This window comes from Crocodylus porosus, unplaced genomic scaffold (assembly GCF_001723895.1).
Source record: "Crocodylus porosus isolate Cpor-Errol unplaced genomic scaffold, CroPor_comp1, whole genome shotgun sequence".
In the NCBI taxonomy this organism is placed as follows: Eukaryota; Metazoa; Chordata; order Crocodylia; family Crocodylidae; genus Crocodylus; species Crocodylus porosus.
In genome coordinates, this window is record NW_017728909.1 from 6,455,613 (window position 1) to 6,476,516 (window position 20,904).

Below are 20,904 nucleotides of genomic sequence, written 5' to 3' on the forward strand. Positions count from 1 at the left end.
CCTCCGTGCTGACAAGAGGGGAGTTCCCCAACCTGTAGGTATGGTGCTGGTTGTTCCTCCCCAGATGCATCACTTTGCACTTGTCGGTGTCGAATCCCATCCTATTAAGTTTAGGTTGTAGAGGATTTGTATCTGTGTATGGGTGATTTCATTTCCAAAGAGGCTGCAGTGGACATGGACATAAAGCATTTTTTCCTTCTCCATCTTCCTTCCTATGGTCCTTACTTTCCTAGGACTGCATATTTTCTTTCATGTCCAGCCTCCAATGACTCTGAGACTAAAAAACAAAAATATCTATGATCCAGAATTAACCTCATATATTGCTGCAGTCCTGGCCCATAAAAACTAGTATACATGAAAATGTGTGTAGCTTTTACAGTCCTGCAGTATGTCATTATTATTGCTTCCTTATAATTTGCACATAAATGACTCTAATAATAAAAGTGCAAAAGAGAAAATATAGAGTACTAGTATAACTTAAAAGTTGAAATATCAAGCCAATTCCCAGGCAAGGAATTTCAGCGTGCTAACAGAACTCCTTTAACATTAACTGCTTGATGTGCATGTTGCTTGCTAATATTGCATACCATAAGTTAACATTTACCAAAGGCATACAAGTTTCTTTGAGTAAATGGCCTATGTCTTTAGACCACCGTGGCTACAGCCAATACCCCTGAAAGTTACAAAATATTATCTTGATTGCATACATGTTTGCAGGATTCCTGCTTTGTGGCTTTCTCTCCTGTCTATCACTAAACCTCATAGACCAGTAGAGCTTAAGACCTGGCCCATGAGCCAGATCCAACCCAGAGGCTGGGCCATGCGACCTGTGGGGCTCCCTGCAGGTCTGGAATTTGGCAGTAGGAGAGTGTTGGTCCCGCTCCCCCACTGCCAAATTTCTGGACGCCTAAGGAGCCCTGGGCCCTGAGAACTGGATTGGGTGCCTGACTCCAGCCTGGATGGGAGGTGGATGGAGGTGGTCCTGGACACTAGCACCTGATCCTGACATACAGGGGACAGGGAGAGGACAGTGTTGGAGTCGTAGGGGGCAGTGCCAGGCCTCCAAGGCCAACCCTGACATGTGGGAGCAGGAGGGGGCAGTGCCAAGCCTCTGAGGCCTAATCCCGGCTTGCAGGGATGGGAAACCGGGCTCCTATGGCCTGATCCTGGCACATGGGGCTCAGTCCAGCCCACAGGCTGGCCCTGCCCCACTCATCTAGCCGGTGGGGTCCGAAGGTTGAGCACCACTGCCATAGACAACAAGGTCAGTTGTAGTCACCCCTAGTTCAATTTGAACAGTAAATTCTTTGATTTAAGACCTTTCAGCCTCAGGGTTACAGGCTCTGCTACTTTTGGAGGCTAGAAACCTGGTAGGTCTCTTTAAAACAGAAAAAAAAATACTTCTAGAGTTTACAAGCTTCACCAGCTAAGTAATGTGTCCATAATGAATTAATCCTTAGCAAATGCATTGCAAGTCAAGGGAGAAGCTCTAATTTGTATCTGTGAAATTATCCAAGCTGAGAGATGATTTTTACATTTTTACCTGCTAGGTGGACTTCTAAAGTCTCAGTCATATGGGCTGAAAAAGCAAAACTATGCAAGGCAAATAAGACTTCCGTACAATATTGTTAATGGTAAAAAATAAGACTGTACAAATTCTTATTAAAAAATGAAAGGACTAGATAAACATCAGATCTAAATACTTCCATCTGTAACCGTTTCAAACCTGATAGATCAGTTCCTTCTAAATGCATTAAGCCAGATTGTTACAGATAAGTAAACTGAGGCAGGAGGTCACAGTTGCTGATGAGGCCTGAATTAAGAACTAATTCTGCTTCTCTGTTTGTTTATTAGTATGTGACAGCGTCATCTGTTTTAATGTAGTATAAAATTGGTATGATCTTTAAATAAATTCATTCTTCACTCATTCTTTGCTTGAGTGAGAATGAAAAAGTAATATTTTTTTTAGCTGCTTTTCTTAACAAAAATAAAGTAATTAGGGGGCCATAGGGAGATTCTTTTTAAACTGGTCTAATCTTTACAGTGTACACTTTAATTTGTTTTCTTTCCCAACTTAAAAAAAAAAAAAACCCACCCAAAAACCTGTCTTATTTAGTATTTCAGCTGATCGTTTAAGTACTCTAGTTCAGCCATACCTACAGGTTTGGTGGCAACAATTTGACTTGCCCCACAGCCAAAAGGGGCCTGGGGTAGTGATGGACCATCGTGTGAACATGAGCCAGCAGTGCGATTGCTGTGCCTAGCTGGGCAAACAACACGCTGGCATGCATCAACTGTTGCATCTCATGAAAAACTAAGGAAGTGATACTCCTGCTGTACTCCGCACTGGTGAGACCACAGCTGGAGTACTGCATCCAGTTCTGGGTGCCACATTTCAACAAGGACATGGAAAAACTTGAAACGGTCCAGAGAAGAGCCACCTGCATGATCAGGGACTTGCAAGATGAGCCATACGAGGAGAGGCTGAGAGACTTGGGCCTCTTCAGCCTACAGAAGAGAAGGCTGAGAGGGGACTGGATAGCAGCTTCCTGCTACATCAGGGGAGCACATCAAGAACTTGGTGAACCACGGCACCCCTGGGGAAGACCAGGAGCAATGGATACAAACTCCTGGAAGGCCGCTTCAGGCTCAATTCCAAGAAAAACTTCTTCACAGTCAGGGTGTCCAGACTGTGGAATAAACTCCCTCCAGGGGTGGTACAGTCACCTACGCTGGAAGTCTTCAAAAGGAGACTGGACAGTCACCTCCCTGGGGTCACTTGACCCCAGTTGTCTTTTCCTGCCTACTGCAGGGGGCCTGGACCTGATGATCTACAAGGTCCCTTTCAGCCTGTAACCATCTATGTACCAAGTCCAGAAATTGATTTGAAACTGCAGACAACGTTTTAAAATCTGGGTCTTAATTGCTGTCCTAGAAAAGAAATGCTTGGGGTCAGTCAAACACTGGCACATGCAATACATGTACAGAGCAACACCATGCATGTGCAACAGTGTTCATTGCTGGTGCAGTTTCTTGTAGCAAAGCAGGGATCATAGGGTCTTTTTACAGTGTTGGTCATTTCTAAACCGGTTAACTCCTCAATTGCCTTTGAATGTTGTAAACAGCTGTCCCTGTTGCCTGTTCCTATTTAGGTTCCTTTGTCTGAGTTTTTTGCTTTTGCTATTCGTTCATTGAAAGCCTATCAATGAATTGAAATTAACCTGCCATGTACACAGTGTTATCTGTTTTGTGCAGTCTGTTCCATGTCCTGTTCCCTGTGAAGCTGGTCTATTCAAATCTAGTTTATTTCCCAAGAGCCCTCTTTTGCATTTCTCCCTTGGGTTAACAACTAGCAGGCATATCTGCAACCTCTAAAACAACAAAAAAAGCCAGTAAGAACATGAGGATGGTTGGAAGTGCATCTTGGGATGGCTTTACATAGGAGTTTGACTTTAAAAACATAGATAAAGTCAGAACAGGAAATTGAGTGTTATCAGTGTTGCTGTGGGGTTCAGCGGTTTTTAAATGTATATGAAAATGCCAAGGCATGCTATTTTCTTGTCCACAGGAGTGATTTCAGGTCTAGTGACTATGAGGGTGGGCTTTAGTAATGCCCAAAATTAAAAGCTCTGTGTTCTTAGGAAGCTTATGCAGTCTTTTACCTTGAAATAGGGTATGATTAGAGCTTATTAGAAACTCCATGTAATCGGTAAGAAATTGACGCCGCACAATAAATTATTCAGATGTGCTGTGCTTGCTGCTGTATGCAGCCCTGCAGTGGTGGCAGTGTCTGATAAAGGTTTTTCTCTCATTTTCCTATAGCCCTCAGAATTGCACTGCAGTTACGAAGGTGAACAGCAATTAATTCTGGAGGGCTTATTACAGAGCAGTGCTGAGCAGTGGATATGCTTCTGCCATCTACAATGCACTCATTTAGTATCACACAGTCAGAGGTGTTGGATTTATTACCAAGGTCTCCTTCTCCCATCCAATTCTTTCTTCATAGTTTTAATTTCATAGGACCAAACCCAGAGGTGATATAATAAGGTGTACATTACCTATGGGTAAATGTGTAAAAAGGGAATTTAAGCTGTTGTGACTTGCATGCCACGGAACGTATTCCTGTTTTCAGCGGAGGCTCTTCAACTTATGCAAAAACAAAGCATGCTGCTGTGCTATAAGGGTCTCAAAAATGTAAGTTTATATCTATGTATACATACCCACTTTACACATGTGTACTGGGCATGTCTACACACGCAGTTAATTTGAAGCAATAAACTTTGGTACATTGCACCAGAATTTATTACTCTTGGGGGCTGGATTTGCACATATGTCCAGAACTGCAGTTCATTGAGCTGGGTCCAATCAGCCCTGGCTGGCAGGTGGCCTGGAGAGTCAGCCTGCCAGCCTGAGGCTACTCAGACCCAGCTTAATGTGCTGCAAAAGGCCTAGGGCATAAGGGTGCTCCAGTGCAGGGCTAACTAGCAGGCAGTCTCTGTACTGAAACACCCTTATGCCCAAGCCAGCCCCGTCAGCATCTACACTAAAAGACTCGGCCTCAGGGTGGTACTTGTATTTACAAATACTAACCTACAGCTTAGTTTATTAGTTTACTGTGACTTAATGCAGCTGTAGATGTAGACACTGTTTAGGATCTAATTAGGCAGTGACTTATACCATCTCACATCATTCCTACAATGGGCCCTAATTTTATGCTGTTCCTATCATACTCCAGTAGGAACAATACTCTTCACCAGCTGTCTCATCCCATCCAAGTTGCATAACAATAGTGCTTCCACCTTTCACTTACTAAAAAGCTGAACTTTGTTATAGGATCTTTGTTCTGGTATCTATTGGAGACACTTTGTGCTGGAAGGTCTCCCAGAAACTTCCTCAAGGAGTCTTTTCCCCTCCTACCTGCTTCATGCAGGTGGCATGGCTGTTTCCACTTGCTTTTTCCTTTCTTCACATCTTCATCTACTGGAGAGGGGACTGGTGGCTCTGGTCGTCATTGTATCACTGGGGAGAGCAGGATGTTGTGTTGCCATCTGCCTTAGTTATGACTGGAATAAGAGCAGTCCCCCTTCTGATAGGGTAGACTGGAATAGATTAAAAATAGTCAAACTTAAATTGAGGGGCTGGTCCAGGGGCCAAAAAACGGGATGTTCTAGTTTAGATATGTGAAGCTTGAAACTCATGAAAAAGGTCTAAAAATGTCAAATTCTCAATTTTATTACTAGTCTAGGCCTATCTGGCTGAATTAAAACTCGCTGGCAGGGCTGTCCCTACCGGGGGGGCGAATTGGAGTGACACCTTCCTCCTCCTCCTCCCCGCCCCCCCCCCGCTGCTGATGGCTGCAGTACCTTTTTTGGATCTGGGGAGCGTGGGATCAGGGCGGGGGCAGGGTCTCGTGCAGGCTGATTTACCCAGGCCCTGCACCCTGCTTGGGTCAGCTCTGATCACTGGAATCGTGTTTTTCTGCAAGACATCTTGGTATTTCCTGGTTTGGGTATACAACTATCAAAGTTGCCATGAGAAACTTCAGAAGCCTGTTTTAGTGGATGAGAGTCATGTTTCAGCTTTCCTTTGCAGCCAAATGTATTACATCTTGAAACATATTGGGGTTTAACAGGGCATTTGGCTGATGATTCAAAAAAGTCCTTTCTTTATTTGAATTGACTCACTAATGAAATGCTTTTCTTGAGGTAAAGCACTACACTGACAGTCTGGGTCTTTTCATTTTGCTTTGTGGGAGAGGGGCCAAGAGAATTTTTCAGTGTATATTGTTTGTATGTGGTGTACACGAATGGTATATTTTGTAGTGCTGTGCAGAGCTTCAGTTACTGATTTGATTCGGCCTGATTCGGTGGCCGAATCTCCGAATCTGAATCAAGTCAGGAGACCCTTAAAATCTCTCTGAATCTAATTGAATCCCTCCGAGTTGATCCTGAGAGATTCGGAAAGTTTCGGTGATTTGGCCCTAGACACCACTTTTAATGCTTTTTCTGCATATTTCAAGGTACCAGATGGTTTGTGAACACTGCAATGGTGGGGTGGGTGGAACATCCCACAGGAGCGCGGGGGGACTCCCCAGTGCGCTTGGCAGCAGACCCAGAAATGGATCAGAAGCACTTCCAGGTCCACCAGGGAGCATGCAGGCGGGCTCCCGCAGCCTCCAGCTTGGCGACTGGTGCCTCCTGGGTCTGGAGGGGCACCTGGGGTCCCCCCACAGCCGATTGCTGAGCTGGGGCAGTGCGGGGTGGCCCCCCAGTGTGCTCCCTGGCAAACCCAGAAGTACTTCTGGTCCACTTCCAGGTTTGCTGCCAAGCACATGGAGGGCCCCCCTGCACTCCTGTGGGATGCTCTGTGTGCCCCAGCATCGCAGCATTCACGAGCCGTGCCTGGTACTTCAAGATATGTAGAAAAAACATTTAAAGCTGTGTCTACAGCCGAATCAGCATTGCATCTTCAGCTTTGGATCTGGCCGAATCAAATTGGGGACAATGACCCAAATCAACCAATTGAATTGCTGTCCCTGATTCGGGCCAAATCTGTATGTGAATCAAATACAGCCTGTTTCGCACGCCCCTAACATATAAATACTTTATGCCACATACTTGCCTCAAAAAAAAAAAAATCAGTATTTTTGGTGGTAGTGTTACTCCTTATGCCCACTAGAAACTGAGAGGTGTACAAATCTGAGCAAAATGGACATTGTGCTGATTTTCATTGACCCTGTCCTTTGTACAGTTGGCAGCCCAGTGGCCACAGGCTTTGGTGGTGTGAGATTTAAATGCATACGCTACATGTAGTATACAACAACGTGAGCTAAAAACCTTCACTTGGGTGTAGAAATGACTAGAAGCAAAGTACTGAAAGCACTAGCGATGCGTAGACTAAATGAGAGGGGGTGTGTGTGTGTACACAACACGTTATAGCAGGCTAAATGCTTTTGTACCGCTTTAATGGTGTTGGTGTTTGCATGCCTCGGTGGCATATTGCGCATTAATTCCAGCCACTGTAGGAAATTCAGTGGCATAATGTGCCTTAAATGACTTGGGGCACAGCAACCTAAAACTCCTTCGGGGAGTTTTCGTTTTCTGCCCCTACAGCCGCGGAGCAAATAACCAGGCTCCATACAGCTCCACGGCTCTGCAGGAAGCCCTGCAGGCAGCCTGGCAGGAGCCCGGGAAAGCAGCTCTGCCCAAGAAAAGCGGTGAGCCTGATTTTTTTTTCTTCCTTCCCTGGAGCCTGCCTGCCTGAGCTGCATGGGGGCCCAGTGCTTCCCTCTGTGGCTGCAGTGCCCCCCAGGACCACCTGAGCCAGGTGCCTGTGGGTGGTTACCGCCTGGGGGAGGCTGCTGCTGCCATGGAGGGAAGCACCAGCGCACCCCACCCCCCTGCAGCCCAGGGACCACTCTGCCTGCTGGCAGCTTGGCCTCCCCTACCTGCTGGAAAGGCAGGTAAATCAGCGGGGGGGGGTGCACGACATGGGGGTTAAAACAGCCCTGATTTGAAGCGGTGTTTTTTAAAACCCACTGCTTCGATTTAGGGCTCCTATTTCATCTGTGGGATTTTTTGACCTGTGGAAGAAATCCAGCTTCGCATTGTGGTTGAATCAGAATGGACAGAGCCAGCTTTTCTTTATTTAGGGCTATACTGTGATCACAGGGAGGATTCCAGACAGCAAGGGGAAGCGCCCACTTGTCTGTTTCAGAGGATTTCTCGAACTCTCTAAGTTTACAAGCATATTTATACTTAAGACAGAGGGAGAAAAAAATATGACCTTGGAGAAACAAAACAATAGTAAACTACACACGGCCATGCAGACAGTTTACTTAAAGAAAACATCTGTGCACAGGGTGATATATTACGACAAAACAAGGCATACAGGATTCCTTACCTCAGAACATATAACTGAAATAAGCAGTGTCAGCATGTCTGGTCTCTGATTTCCTAGTCAAGCAGGCCAGAAGCCTGACGGACCCTAGCTGACTCCCTGCCCTTGGGGCAGGGGGCTAGACTCAAGGATCTCCTGAGGTCCCTTCCAGCCCTAATGTCTGTGAAATCTATAAAACAGTAAAGTAATAAGCATGGGGGGAAGAGTGCTTACGACTGAACTTCATGAGGGCTCAGTTGCCTCCACTTCCACATCCAGGATCTATATTCTGAGCTTCCATCCAAGTAAAATTGCACAGTACTAATTGGAAAGCAATTATTACAGTCAACTAGGCCATTAAAGACTTAAAATGAAGTTAATTAGCTTTGCTACTATGGGTCAGGTGCAACCAAATCAGGGAGAGCTTGAAGGCACGAAAAAAAAAGAAGAGGAAACTGACTTTAACATGTATTAAAAGCAGGAAGGCATGCTATAAAGATGTAAAACCTCAATTTGCTATAAATGCCTAAAGAATAAATTCCTCCAGCATGCTCCACATTGTACAAGACGCAGAGAAAGACGGTCTCTACCTTGCGGCACTTACAATTTGAAAGCAATCTTGGAGCAGATCCTCAGCTGGGGCAAACTTTTCTCCCTGTAACTTTAGTTTTATACCAACCAAGGATCTGCCCCCTGAGTTCTGGTGTTCCCTAACTAACTGTCCTCATCTGCAGAGTGCCTGCTCTGACATGGTTGTCTTCTGAGTGGATGACTCTATACCAAAATGCTGACCCCTGTGTGATTTAAGAAGATATTTTAGGGCCTGAAAAGAGTGCGTAGAATTTCATTCTATAGTACTGAGCCAGGCTCTAGATCGTATCTGTATTGGTTGGCTTGAAACACCTGCCACCCAAATATAGAGACTATATATTTTTTAAAGAGTCTGTACCCTTCTAAAGGGGACATTAAGCTAAAGATGTCAACCCTTTTTTGTCTTACTATTATGGGCATAAGGGCTGCAGAGATGACAAAAACCACTAAGAACAGGGCAAGTCCCCAGTGTGGGGCAAACTGGTAACATCATAACAACAGATCTCTGTCCTTAGTGGGATTCAGACGGTGATAGTAGACTGTAAGGCGATATCCAGGAGAATCTGGATGGCAGCCACGAATCATTGTATTCCATTGTAGGGGAAGAAGGGAGGACTGGTCCACATTGCTCCTCAGGAGTGGTTGTTCGGCGCCAAGGACTATAGGTTAAGAGGATCCTGCCAGTCTGACCAACATGGTGTGAATCATGGAAAACAAGATGCAAAGATTTTTTTTTTTTTTTTTTTTTTTAAAGATAATCCAAATAAGTTACCATAGTCTAAGGCATAAAGGAGAAAGAGGAAATACTAAATTAGATGAGCATAAGGTTTACAGTCCTGTGATCCAGGGTTTGAGGCTTGAGAGAAACTATTTTCTTGACATCTCTCAGATGGTGAGTTTCTAATCCTTCCCCTGATCCTACCTGTGCAACTTGAAAGAAAATACTGAGCCAGGGTTAAAACCATGTTTCTAAAGGGTCCCAACATGCTGTCACAAGTGTGTGCGCGCATGTGTGGAGGGGCATTGCAAGAAAGCACATGGATTGTGCAGCCTGCCACCTTTTCCTAAGCTTACTTCTGATGGGCATGTTATGTGCAGCACAAGACTCTGCACGTCTCCCTTTGCTCCGCAATCCTTCAGGGGTATGGGAATAGCAGTGCCAATGACTGTCTTCAGTGACATGTGGGAATTTTTACACCTCTGGGAAACAGGCAGACATGCACCCTTGCTTTACCCCGTACTGATACGTCTCTTCTCATCTAGATTTGAAGATGCTGTCCCTTTTAAAAAATATATATATCTTAACTGGTTTTCTAAGTCTTTCACTCTTTGCCCTTGCAGAGCAGTGGCTTTGGCCTGCCTTTTTTTATTTTCTGCCCCAAGTGCAAAACTGAGGAAATTGTGGGTGTGATGCTAGCTTGCTCGGCTCATTCTGAACTGCGAGATGGGCTTTTGAATCACAGAACAAACACAGTACCGTCCATCTCCAAACAAAAAGCTTGTCTTTTGTAAGTGAAATGGCAGCCAGTATGGTGTGTGACACTCGCAGCGTCTGTGCGCATTTGTGGCCCTGTTTCTTGCTGCAGAGAGCTAAATGACTGTCTTGAGGAAACAGAAGGGAATAATAGTCCATGATGTTCTTGTACCATTTTAAGCAGAAGTAGAAATTTCCCATTCCCTCCGAGAACAAAATGTGGAGCAAGTTCAATACAATGCAGAGCTGGATGAATTACTTGGATATTGATGTCTGGGATTTGTCTCCAAGGTGGCTGCAGTGTAAGAAAGCAATTGAGGCTGGTAATGTGGACTGAAGCATTGTTCTTCTCTCATTGATCTCGGTTCTTTGAATAGTGTTTCTGTTTGAGAAGCTGCAGCTGTTGAGAGAGAACTTCCTTCTGGAAGACGCTTACTTTTTTGTATAAAGCTCTCATTTCATAATTGCACAGCCTACATGATAAATACCTAATAGCTTTTATGGACATTGTTCATATACTTATGATGCTTTTCTTATTTAAGGTATAGACAAACCTAACAATTATACTGGCATTATTTCATATTATTTTTATACATTTCATGTTATAGTCTTCCTGTATAGGCTATTCCAAAATCACCGATACATCTGTTGGCTCCTAAGTCACCCTAAGTTTTTATTTCATGTTAAAGTTACTGCAGTTAACTTGCTACAGTATAGCAGCAGACAGATGTAAGAGTTAAACTAGAAAAGCTGATGCATGCTTGCAGGCAGCACATTCCTGTCATCCTTTGAAAGATGCTTTAAAACTGCCTGCCCATAGGTTTAGTCTTTGAACATTAAGGTTTCCCTTGCTTTATGCTGTACATGTGCTCCTGGAAAACAGTGCATAACTCTAATTCACATAAAGAGAGCCCACTTTACAATGTAACAAATAGGGATATGTTCCCAGACGTGGACTGTACTGACCCTCCCCACCCCCTCCCAGACCCATTTCTACTACTTTTACAAGAAAATATTGGTACTTTCCAACAGCAGACAGTACACACAAGCACAGGGCACTATCATAATGGTGATGACAACTACAGGAACACGCGTCGCAGACAATAAGCAAGGAGCACAGAACCACACAGGAGATATTTTGGTGCTCATTACTCCCACAATGCACTGCACAAAGCAGCTGACTGCAGGTTTCCACCATACAGATCGCGTAAGAGTGAATTTACCTCGCATATAATGAATTGTTAGTATAAAAAGGGTCATCGCCTAATTCACACATACAGATCCCGCATGCAGTGGGAGAAACCCATAGCAACTTCCGTTGGGTGTTCCTCTGATTACTACTTCTTTGCTGATTTTTGGGTCCAGTTCTAGGATATTGGATAGAGAATGTCAGCAAATTGTCTAACTCTAGGATGGCCCCGGTGCAGTTCCTCCAGTAAATTGTGTGACAGTGGTGATATAGATGCTGATGGTTTCCCTGCCTTCTTTTCAGTATCCGATGGTAGCAGACTTATTTCATGATGAAAAAGATTCCATGCCTGCTCCTCCTGTTGGAAAGGGAACCTCCTCCAAAATCAGTGTTCGTTCTGCCAGACCAGCTGTGAAAGCTGCCAATAAAGAGCACAAGAAAACCGTGGGACATCAGGTAAAGTCTTTCCTGAATTAGAATTCTGACTTGTGTTTCACTTGGCAGCTTTCCTGCCTGTTTCTTCTGCAGCATTAAAAAAGAACTAACTCAGTGCCCGCAACACATGGAGCAGCCACATCCATCCTTAGCTATTAAGCCAGCCCAAGCTTGACTTGGAGAACAAGTGTCCTTCCCACTCCCAAGACCACCGGCCTTTCAGTCACTCTCCCTCCCTGGCTTTCTGTGGCCCTGACCCCAGGAGCGAGCATCTAGTTTCGGTCCTGAGAAGAGGGACTTCCTGTCCTCTTTGGATGACCCAGCACAACCCACAGTTGCAAACAGTGCAGCAAACCATCTCTGGGGCAAAGGCCTCATCATAAGTCCCTTCCAAAAGGTGTAAGCAGTCCCTCCATCCCAAGCCAGCCCACAGCCTTGAGCACCCCCAGAGATGCCCTCCACCTGGCTCTTCTGGCTGCTGCCAAGCTGCTTCTTTCCAGCCTGGTTTCCCATTGTCATGCACATTTTCCTCTGGATGTCTCTTGAGCCATCAAGCATCTCTGTGCCAACAAAGCCATTCTCAAGGCTCTACTAATGCTGGTTTTATCCTAGGTGTAGCCAGTTTGGGCACTTTTTAACCCTTCATTTTCTGTGCACATGTTAATGTAGTAAACTGAATAACAAAATATAATATGACTGCAGCTGACATGGAAATATTATAAAAAAATTTGTTCATCCTAGTCCAGATGGAGAATTTCACTTATTTGGCTGTTATGTTTCCAGCACCCAAGCTGGGTCATGTGGATGTGGTCACGATGTTGCATTTTGATGTGTCAACATACTTTTTACTTCGTGCATTTCCTACATCGGAGTATGAAATATTTTATTAAGCAGATCAGCCTTGGAAGAGAAAGTATGGCTAGAATCTAGAAAAGTAGCACTGGAAGGGGCCTCACAAGGTCATTTAGTCAAGCCCGCTGCTTCAGGCATCGACATCCCTATCCAAACGGTCCCGTACAAGTGCTTGTCTAACCTATTTTGTAAAACTGTACAAACAACAGTCAGCTACAAAGCACGTTGCCCCAAAACACCAGAAACATGCCACAGGTAAAGCAGAGGTTCAAGTGTACTGATAGAGAGAAACAGGAACTGGCAGAAGAGATGAGAAGAGTTTGAGGTGGGGCAGTGCAGAACAGAGTCAAGGGACTGTGATGCTGAAGAAGCGAAAACGGAACAGAAAAAGAGCAGGCGGGGGAAGAGATGGGTGTGAGCTCAGAGAGGTAGGGTGCACAAGAGTCCAAACTGAGAATTGTCATGATCAAGGAGATGTCATTTTGTATTTAAAATCTGAGGCAGAGATTGGGAAGATTTTACTGAGAATGAAAGATGAGGACTATAGTAGTATGGCCGTGCTTACTGGAGTGCGAGGAGCAATCTGGGTACAGCATTTGGGATTCCCTACCCCGGAAGCATAGAGTTTGGGGTCAGGAAAAATTCAGATCAACTTCAGTAGTCGTGATTGATTAGCAAGGATTAAAGCACTGACGGTGGCCAGTTTGGGACGCATCCTGGTGACGAAGAATTCGGTCTCAAAAGGTTCAGGGATGCTTCTCAGCTTTCTCTAGAGCTACTGAAGATTGATATGAGGGACCCAGCTTGAATCTCCTGGTTGAAAGGATGATGCCTGAAACAGAGCAAAATATTCCCTTGGCATTACACTACAGCAACACATTGTGCTGCTCGAGTCCATCCATGTATTGTGTAGAGCACAAAGTAATACAGTACCAGCTGGGCTGATGAAGCAGCATATTGCGTTTCAGCTCCACAGGCTGATCCAGGCTTCTGTTTGTTGCTTACATCTATTTGGGAGGGGGGCGGGTCTTTGATTTGGAGCTGGGCTGTCCCACTGATAGCCCCACTGGCCAGATGTGGCCCACAAGGGGTTAAATTACCACTCGCCATGCGGTTGTCAGCGTGGCTGCCAGAGCTGCTGCATTGGGGCAGCTCTGGAACCCAGACAGTGAATGCTACTTCCCCTTATCCCAGCATCCCCTTGCCTGCTGCCAGATTTGGTGTCTTTACTCGCTGTGGCTACTCAGACCAGCGGTGGAGGAGAAGAGGTGTGGGGTTCCAGCAGCTGCAATGACAAGCCAGTGCCATGCTGCTGGAGGTGGATTGTCTGCCAGTGAGAAGCCCTGTGGTCTGGATCTGGTGTGCGGGGCTGGCTCATAGGATGATGGTCTCTCTCTCTCTTTTGTCTCTTTCAGTTCCGTAACTCCTTGCATTTGCTTATGGAAACGCTGAATGCCACCACTCCACACTATGTGCGCTGCATCAAGCCAAACGATGAGAAACTCCCCTTTAAGTAAGTGTGCTTTTCAGGGGTTGGACTCCTGTGGACTCCTATGGTCATCTAATTTTCTAACAACCCTAATTTCCCATCATTCTGTGAAAAAGCCACCATCTTTAGCTGCTGTCTCCTTTTAGAGACTCTCAGCCCTTAAACAAAACTCCAGGTATCTGCTTTCATATTGTATCTCAAAGCCACAGGGCCTTTTATAAAACTTTAGAAATATGTGTGCTGTGACGTATTTAGGTGATGAGTTCCTTCCAGCCCCAGTGACTTCCATAGACACTGAGGCTGTTCAGAAACTGGTAGATCCATGCTAGCTTGCTGGAATCCTTCTCTTGGGGTGGGAGGCAGGAGGCTGGGGAGGGGTTATACTCCTGCACGTTACTGGAGCATTTGGTTGCTTGGAAATTATTTTGTGACTTGCTTTAAAAATGCAGGGTGTGCTTACAAGAGTGAGGGAGATGGAAGGTAGGGACTGCACCAAACTCCTATTGCCTATTTTGTTTGCAGGATGATTTCAGGTAAGTGATAATTTCCTCATTGATTGAGAGATGGATCTCCGCTCCCTAATATAACTTTCATCTCTAATTACAATGGCAGAATGAGACCTGTCAGTAAAATCTTCTCTAGCTGTGGAAGCAAATGGAGGAAAGAGAATTCTCCTTGTTTCTCATATTTCTTCCCTCTGGTCGAATATTAATGAGAATGCTGGGGCCTTTGTGGATAGTTTATTCATTAAGTACTGGCTAATAAATCAGCCCCATGCATGTTCTACTATAATTGCAAGGCTATGACACAATAATATTTGACCTCATGTTTTGAAAACTCTCTGTAATCATTCCCTGACCCCCCTTAGCAGTAATGTAGTATGTACTGTAAGTATGATGTTCAAATGATTATACAGAATTAATTGGCAGTCTTGTACTACCTCTTGAAAGAATTTATTTTGTTCTAAGTTAATGGAGGTTCTGTCATTAATACAGAGGGTTCTTCATTGCTTTTAAGCATCTTGTGTCCAGTATAGGCTATGATTGAAGAAGGCATGCTTGATCTAGGATGTTAAGATCAAGCAAGACAAAGGAACTATGAATAAATTTGTTGTCTTCTGCAGTATCCCCATGACAAGAGAAAGTGTTTGTATTTCATGAAGTTATCTGCAAATCCATACATCCACTTTTTTAACAAACTGATACTTAGACACAGTTTTAAATCTGGCAGTCAGTTTGTAATTGCAAACTACATACCTGTCCCCATGTCTGCAAATTCTGATCAGGTAATTTTACCTGCTTTTGAATAATTTTTGTAGTTACAAGTCAGGTACCTAAAAGTTTCAAGTATGTGCTGTCTTGCTGAGCTATAATACAGCAAAAATTAACCAAAAATCTTGCATTTTAAAGTGTATTTATTTGATTTTGTTTTAGGTGAGGTGCACATAGGGGTCTGCAAAATCTAGATAGCAGAAGGAGAATAGATATATTTTGAAGTTTTCATCTAAGGAGTCGTAAGACTGCATTGGTCCCGTTGGTTCTGATTTCACCTTTAGCTTTAACTGAGTCTTAATGTTTTCACCTTCAGGTTTTAAGTCTAGTTTTCCCTCTCCCTTCTCATTCTGCCCAGCCATTTCAGAGTACAATTGATTATTCCCTTTTATTACACTATACCCTTAGTCTAAATAATTGTTGTCTAGTCTAGCCTAGCCTACAGGTACAAAACCTCAACTGTAAATTGTGGGCAAGAAAAGAGACTTAGTTCTTGCCTGTAATTGTTAGTCTGTTCAAACTTGGTGCCAGAATGGCTTCAATGTTTGACATGATGCTTCTTAACTACAAAGGGGTAAGGTTGTCAAGTCAAGCTTTCAGAAACAACTGTCAACCCTAAATAGGTCCAAGAATTACTCTTCTGGTCTACTGTCTGTGAATCTCATTTTCAGGGCAGTGTCTGTGTACTTGGTGCATATATCATAGTGTTATTGCAAGAACTTGAAAATAGTGGGAAACAGACAGATACTCTGGGTTGACCTGGTTGATGCTGTGGCCAAAAAGTGACCATCTTGGGCTTGTTATTGTCACCATTTGCTTGCAAGAGGCTGATCTCTGATACCTTCCTGAACCTCCTTGGGTTTTACTTAATTTGTCTGGAACTGAAGATTCAGGAGTCCTAATCCACACAAGCCTTGCTGCTGCCAGCTTACACACGTGTTGTCCGTATAGTCACTTCAAAAAAAGGTTGAGCAGTGGCGAGTCAGAACTGTATGAGCCATAATTCGGGAGGACTTTGTCACATATACATTGTGACTGTCACATATGCAAGCGACCTTGGATATCCTGAGCACCATAATACTTAACTGCAGAAAAGGGAATTAACACCTTGGCCAAAGCAGATGCAACCTATCATCCCTAGATTTCCTATACAGTTTCAGCTGGAGAGGTTCTTCATCTCTTTCTGTGCTGAGAAGTGTTGCTGGGGTAGAGTGATTATTTCCCCATGCACCCTGCTCCCTGCTGCTCCCCCTCTTCCGCAGGTGGCTATTGTTTAAAGGAGATGGCTACAGAGAAGTCCCTTTAGATTCAGCACAAATTACTTTGGGGTCCTCCTGCATAAAAGCTGCTACATCAATGTAACGCTGTTACTGTTATTTATTATGACTGTTAAAACTGACCCCTGTTGGATTCCTGCTTGGTGCGAGTGACAAGCTGTCTCCGTGTTCCTTCTTGCATTTTTGTGCTTCGTATTGTAATGGATCGCTTGCTGCAGACACAAGAACTGATGAGTTTTTAAAAATGCAGAAAGTAGTTTCAGCACATCGCTTATGCAAGTTTCACACCGTGGAATCTATTTAAAAATTATTCATGAATTCTTGATCTGCCTTCATTAGGGGCATTCAGAATCTGAACATATGCATAAGAACATGAGTATTGTTCCTTACTGCCTGAAATCAGCCAGTGCCACAGAAGCATCTTTTCATGTCTCTGTATGATTTGATAAAGTTGCTCATCATCGTGGTGTTAGAGTACCTCCCTAGGTCAAAATGTGGCAGTTATTTCCATTATAGGCCTCTTTCTCTACTGCACTGCACCAGTTTACCCCAATGCAACTCAACTAAAATCAAGTGTTGGATGACAGTTAGTGGGGAATCTGGGATCTTTGCGTGCTCAGGATGGCATATACGATTAGGTGCCTATGCCAGCATTAAAGTCGCTGGTCTCCAAAGCTAGTTAAATGGAAGGTGATCACTATTCTGATCTTAGATTTTAAATAGTGCTGAACATATGGGATGTGCAGGGTTTTTTTTTCCTGTTCAAGCAAACATTATCTTTCCCTAAGTGGTGTTTGTCCTTTTATAGAAATAAATAAGTATGATACTGTTATAAAATGTAGCACATTAAGATGCTTAGATCAGTGGGATTTTTGACTGTGCAGAAAAGCAGCTCGTCCTGTTTGTCTTCAGTAGTTTTGTCTATAACTTCTGTGTTGGCTTACCCACAGGAAGGATAGGGTTCATGGAAATGTTGCATATCAGATTATTCTGTTTTGTTGAATGCCCCTTGACTGAGTGGTAATATTCTTAATGGCAAACTCTGTTGCACTGTAAAAGTACATCAGTTCAGAAATATGCAAACAAGAGTAGGGGTGCACTTGATAAAGATGTTTTTGGCTGATTTACTAATGGCCAATTTTTTAATCAGTCATATCGGCTGGGACCCTTTTCTTCTCCCCCACCCCTCCAGACTTACCAGCCAGATGTGGCTCTCCAAGCTGCCAGACTGCATTCCTAGCCATGTGCATGCACACAGCATTTATTAATGACATTTATTAGCTATGCCAGCCAAAGAAACTGTCGATACTGTCAATTTTCCTTTTATTGGTGCTGATCTGATATGGACTGATAGAGCAATACACCTCTCAAGATGAGGAACATTTGTGGATGTTATCAAATGAAAAGGTAGGACTAGCTAATGGTTGCACTGAAAGTTTGAGAGAAAATAGAAATGGATAAGACCTGCCCTTCAGTGTCTGATCATCTGTTAACCATCAACTCAGCTCTTTTTTCTTTGAAAACAATTAGCAATCTTAAATGGGTCAGATGTCAATCTACTCTCCCAAAGGATTTCTGGTCATGAAGTTCTAGGAAACAGTAAATTCATATTTCCACGTGTAAATGGCACTATATTTCATTTGCCACGTGCTGTGTGTACTAGCAGAACCAAAATCTAGAGGTCCAGGAAAGGTTACCGGTGTGGACATTTTTATCATGTTCCTTCTGATGCTTTGCTGCTAGAATCCTTTTCATTTATTGTCTTGAATGGAGGAAAGCACTCTGCTTATCAACTTTCTAATGTGTAATTACAGATTTGATCCAAAGAGAGCAGTTCAGCAGCTAAGAGCCTGCGGTGTGCTAGAAACCATCCGCATCAGTGCAGCTGGCTACCCATCCAGGTACTGTACTGACGACGCTTGTGTTGGACTGTTTGATGTGCTTCTATTAAGTGAATTCGGCAGTTGGAAAAGAAAGGTCAAAATGGAAATCTTCACTATAAATAGGATTTAATAATTAGCTTGTCTTGTTTCAAAAAGAGGATTTTCTTTATTTTATTTAAAAAAAAAAAATCACTAGTTCTTTGGATCTCCTTAGAAAAAAAAGTTAATGGTAAAGCCGTAAGTTGCAATATAAACCCACCATAGAGTGTGTGTGTCTGTTGAGTTCAGTGTTTCACTTGGTACTTTCAATCTGGTATTGGGAAATAATTTAGCTAATATGAAATTGAATTGGGGAGGAAGGAAGTGATGAACAATAAAATCTCCAAAAATATCATTCTTGGAAGAAAAGTTGCTAGCATTTTATTCTGTGATAACCTGGATTTTTTTTTCTGTATAGAGAGAGGAATTAAGAAACAATAATAGATTTTTGTCCAAGCTGATTTTAGTTCTCAGCATTGTAGAAAAGCTCTGCATGTACATGTACAAGCCTGTACGTAGTGCTTTGCGTCTAGGCTTCAGACACCTGCCATAGTAGTAATTGCAGCCAAAAAAATGTTTGTTTCATTCTGTGTACATGGGGACAATAAAACTTTTCAGTCATTATACATTTGCCGTCATACCCAGACATCAAGCTTTTGGGGTTTTTTAAAAGGCTGTAGGTAATATGGTTTTGAACTTCAGAAGAGAGATTTTTAGGGCCTAGTAAATCCAAAAGTTTAAACCATAAATCAGGCCTGTAGAGGACATGGGCAGATAGCTTTGAGAATGCATACAGTCTGCTTTATTGCTCTGCAGTTTTGTGATAATGTCAGCATAGTGATCAGCTCTTTTATGTGGAACAGAAGAGTTATAAATAATAACCTTTGTAAAAGCCAGTTAACTGATGTTGAACACTCGCAAGAAAGTCTGCCCCCATCCTTTTGGAGAAGTGTACTGCCTTAAAGTTCACTCACCTCTTGCATGTCTCATCAAGAAAAGGCCGGAAAGAGGTCCAGTAGAGAGGTTCAGTGATGTTTCTGAACCACGTTGCCCATTGTTTAAATGTCGTGGAACATTCTGGGACTTGGATGGAGTTTCATGCTCTGTTTTGAAGAAAAAGAATCATTAAAACAGGGAGATGAATGGTCTGCTCAACTCCAGATAAACACATCCTTACAAAAATTCCCATAGAAACTGCTAGAATAATGTATGCACTTAGCAGGATTTTGGAAGTGTGCTACAGACTTTATTAGAGAATTACATCACTTCTCTAAAAGTCTGTTGCCACCCTGCTCTACGTTTTGTGTACAAAACAGTGTTAACACAGTTACAACTCTAAAGAAGGCCTTAGGGCACCTATTCACATACCGGATGTCTGCTCTGATGCATGGTAATTAGCATGTGTCAAAGCAAGCTCAATGAATAGTCCGCTGGAGCATGCTAACTAATGCACTCCAGCAGCCTCTGCCTTGCATCTATTAAGCATCTCCGGGCTTCAAAATGGTGGTGGGGGCGCTTGAACTAAAGCTCATTGAATGAGCTTTAGTTCATGAGCCCCTGCTGCCATTTGGAAGTGCAGGATGCTGAATACACATGACGCTATGGGTGCTTTTAATTAAAATGGCGCTCGGGCCTCCCTAATTAAAGTACCTGTGCCTGCCCCCACCCCCAAGAAAGTCTTAAAGCATTAATAGGATGCAATTTAAGAACATCTACACACGTGTGCCCCCCCGAGCATGTATGTAGATGCCCTTAAATGCCGTCCTGTTAAATTCTTCTACGGGCTCTGTTAGTGATCTTAGAGTTGTCGTAGGAAAATTGTCTTCTCATGGACACCCTTCGACAAGACCTCACTTTTCCAGCTTCACAAAGTGTCCAGTGTTTTAACTCGCTTTCAACTGACAGTCTTCAAATGCATTCACTATATATGTGAGGTGTTTCAAAAACTACTGGAAATTTCAAAATAAAACAGTTTTATGTGCAAGAGTCGTTTACAGGGCCACATCACTTTTCTGCATGGTTGTGAATAATTGGTGCATTAGACAATGCAGCCATCAATGTTCCCCTTTGCCGTGTGGTTTCCCCACGTTGTCACATAGTTTGGGCAGCCACTTTGCTGTTAGTTTCTGAAACACCCTCATGTTTAATATTTGTTTTAAAAAATAAGATGTGGTAGTCATATTTTAGGACCTACCCGCCCAAAGAGATGAAAGCCTTCTTTTTCATACTTAAAAAAAATGTATGATACAGAGAAACGTTTATTCCCTTTTTCCTACTGCACCTAAGAATACATGCATTGTCCAGTTACCTAAGCTTGTCTGAGCCTACTGGTCTACACAGAAGAGTTTTTTAAATTAACTGCAGTTTTCAATCCTCATCAAAGTGACCCCTTTGGATAATGTTTAGGACACTTTAGACACAGGGTGAGCATTTAACTTGCTGCTGTCCTTACGTTTCGGGAAGGCAATTATGTACAGTAACGTTGCTCTGCCATATAAGATACTAGCTTTGACTTGATATGCTTTT

The 20,904-nt window shown here is 43.4% G+C and overlaps 1 protein-coding gene across 1 annotated transcript in view; it reads left to right on the top strand.

Annotated features, from left to right (window-relative positions):
• Positions 1–20,904, top strand: part of LOC109307664 (unconventional myosin-Vb-like) — a gene marked incomplete at its 5' end in the record, with an annotated part of 224,144 nt that overhangs the window by 158,115 nt on the left and 45,125 nt on the right. Inside the window, 3 exons of the mRNA XM_019531676.1 lie at positions 11,436–11,588; positions 13,835–13,932; positions 18,271–18,357. Of these exons, the coding sequence (XP_019387221.1) occupies positions 11,436–11,588; positions 13,835–13,932; positions 18,271–18,357 (338 nt within the window). The remainder of the gene's footprint in view (positions 1–11,435; positions 11,589–13,834; positions 13,933–18,270; positions 18,358–20,904) is intronic.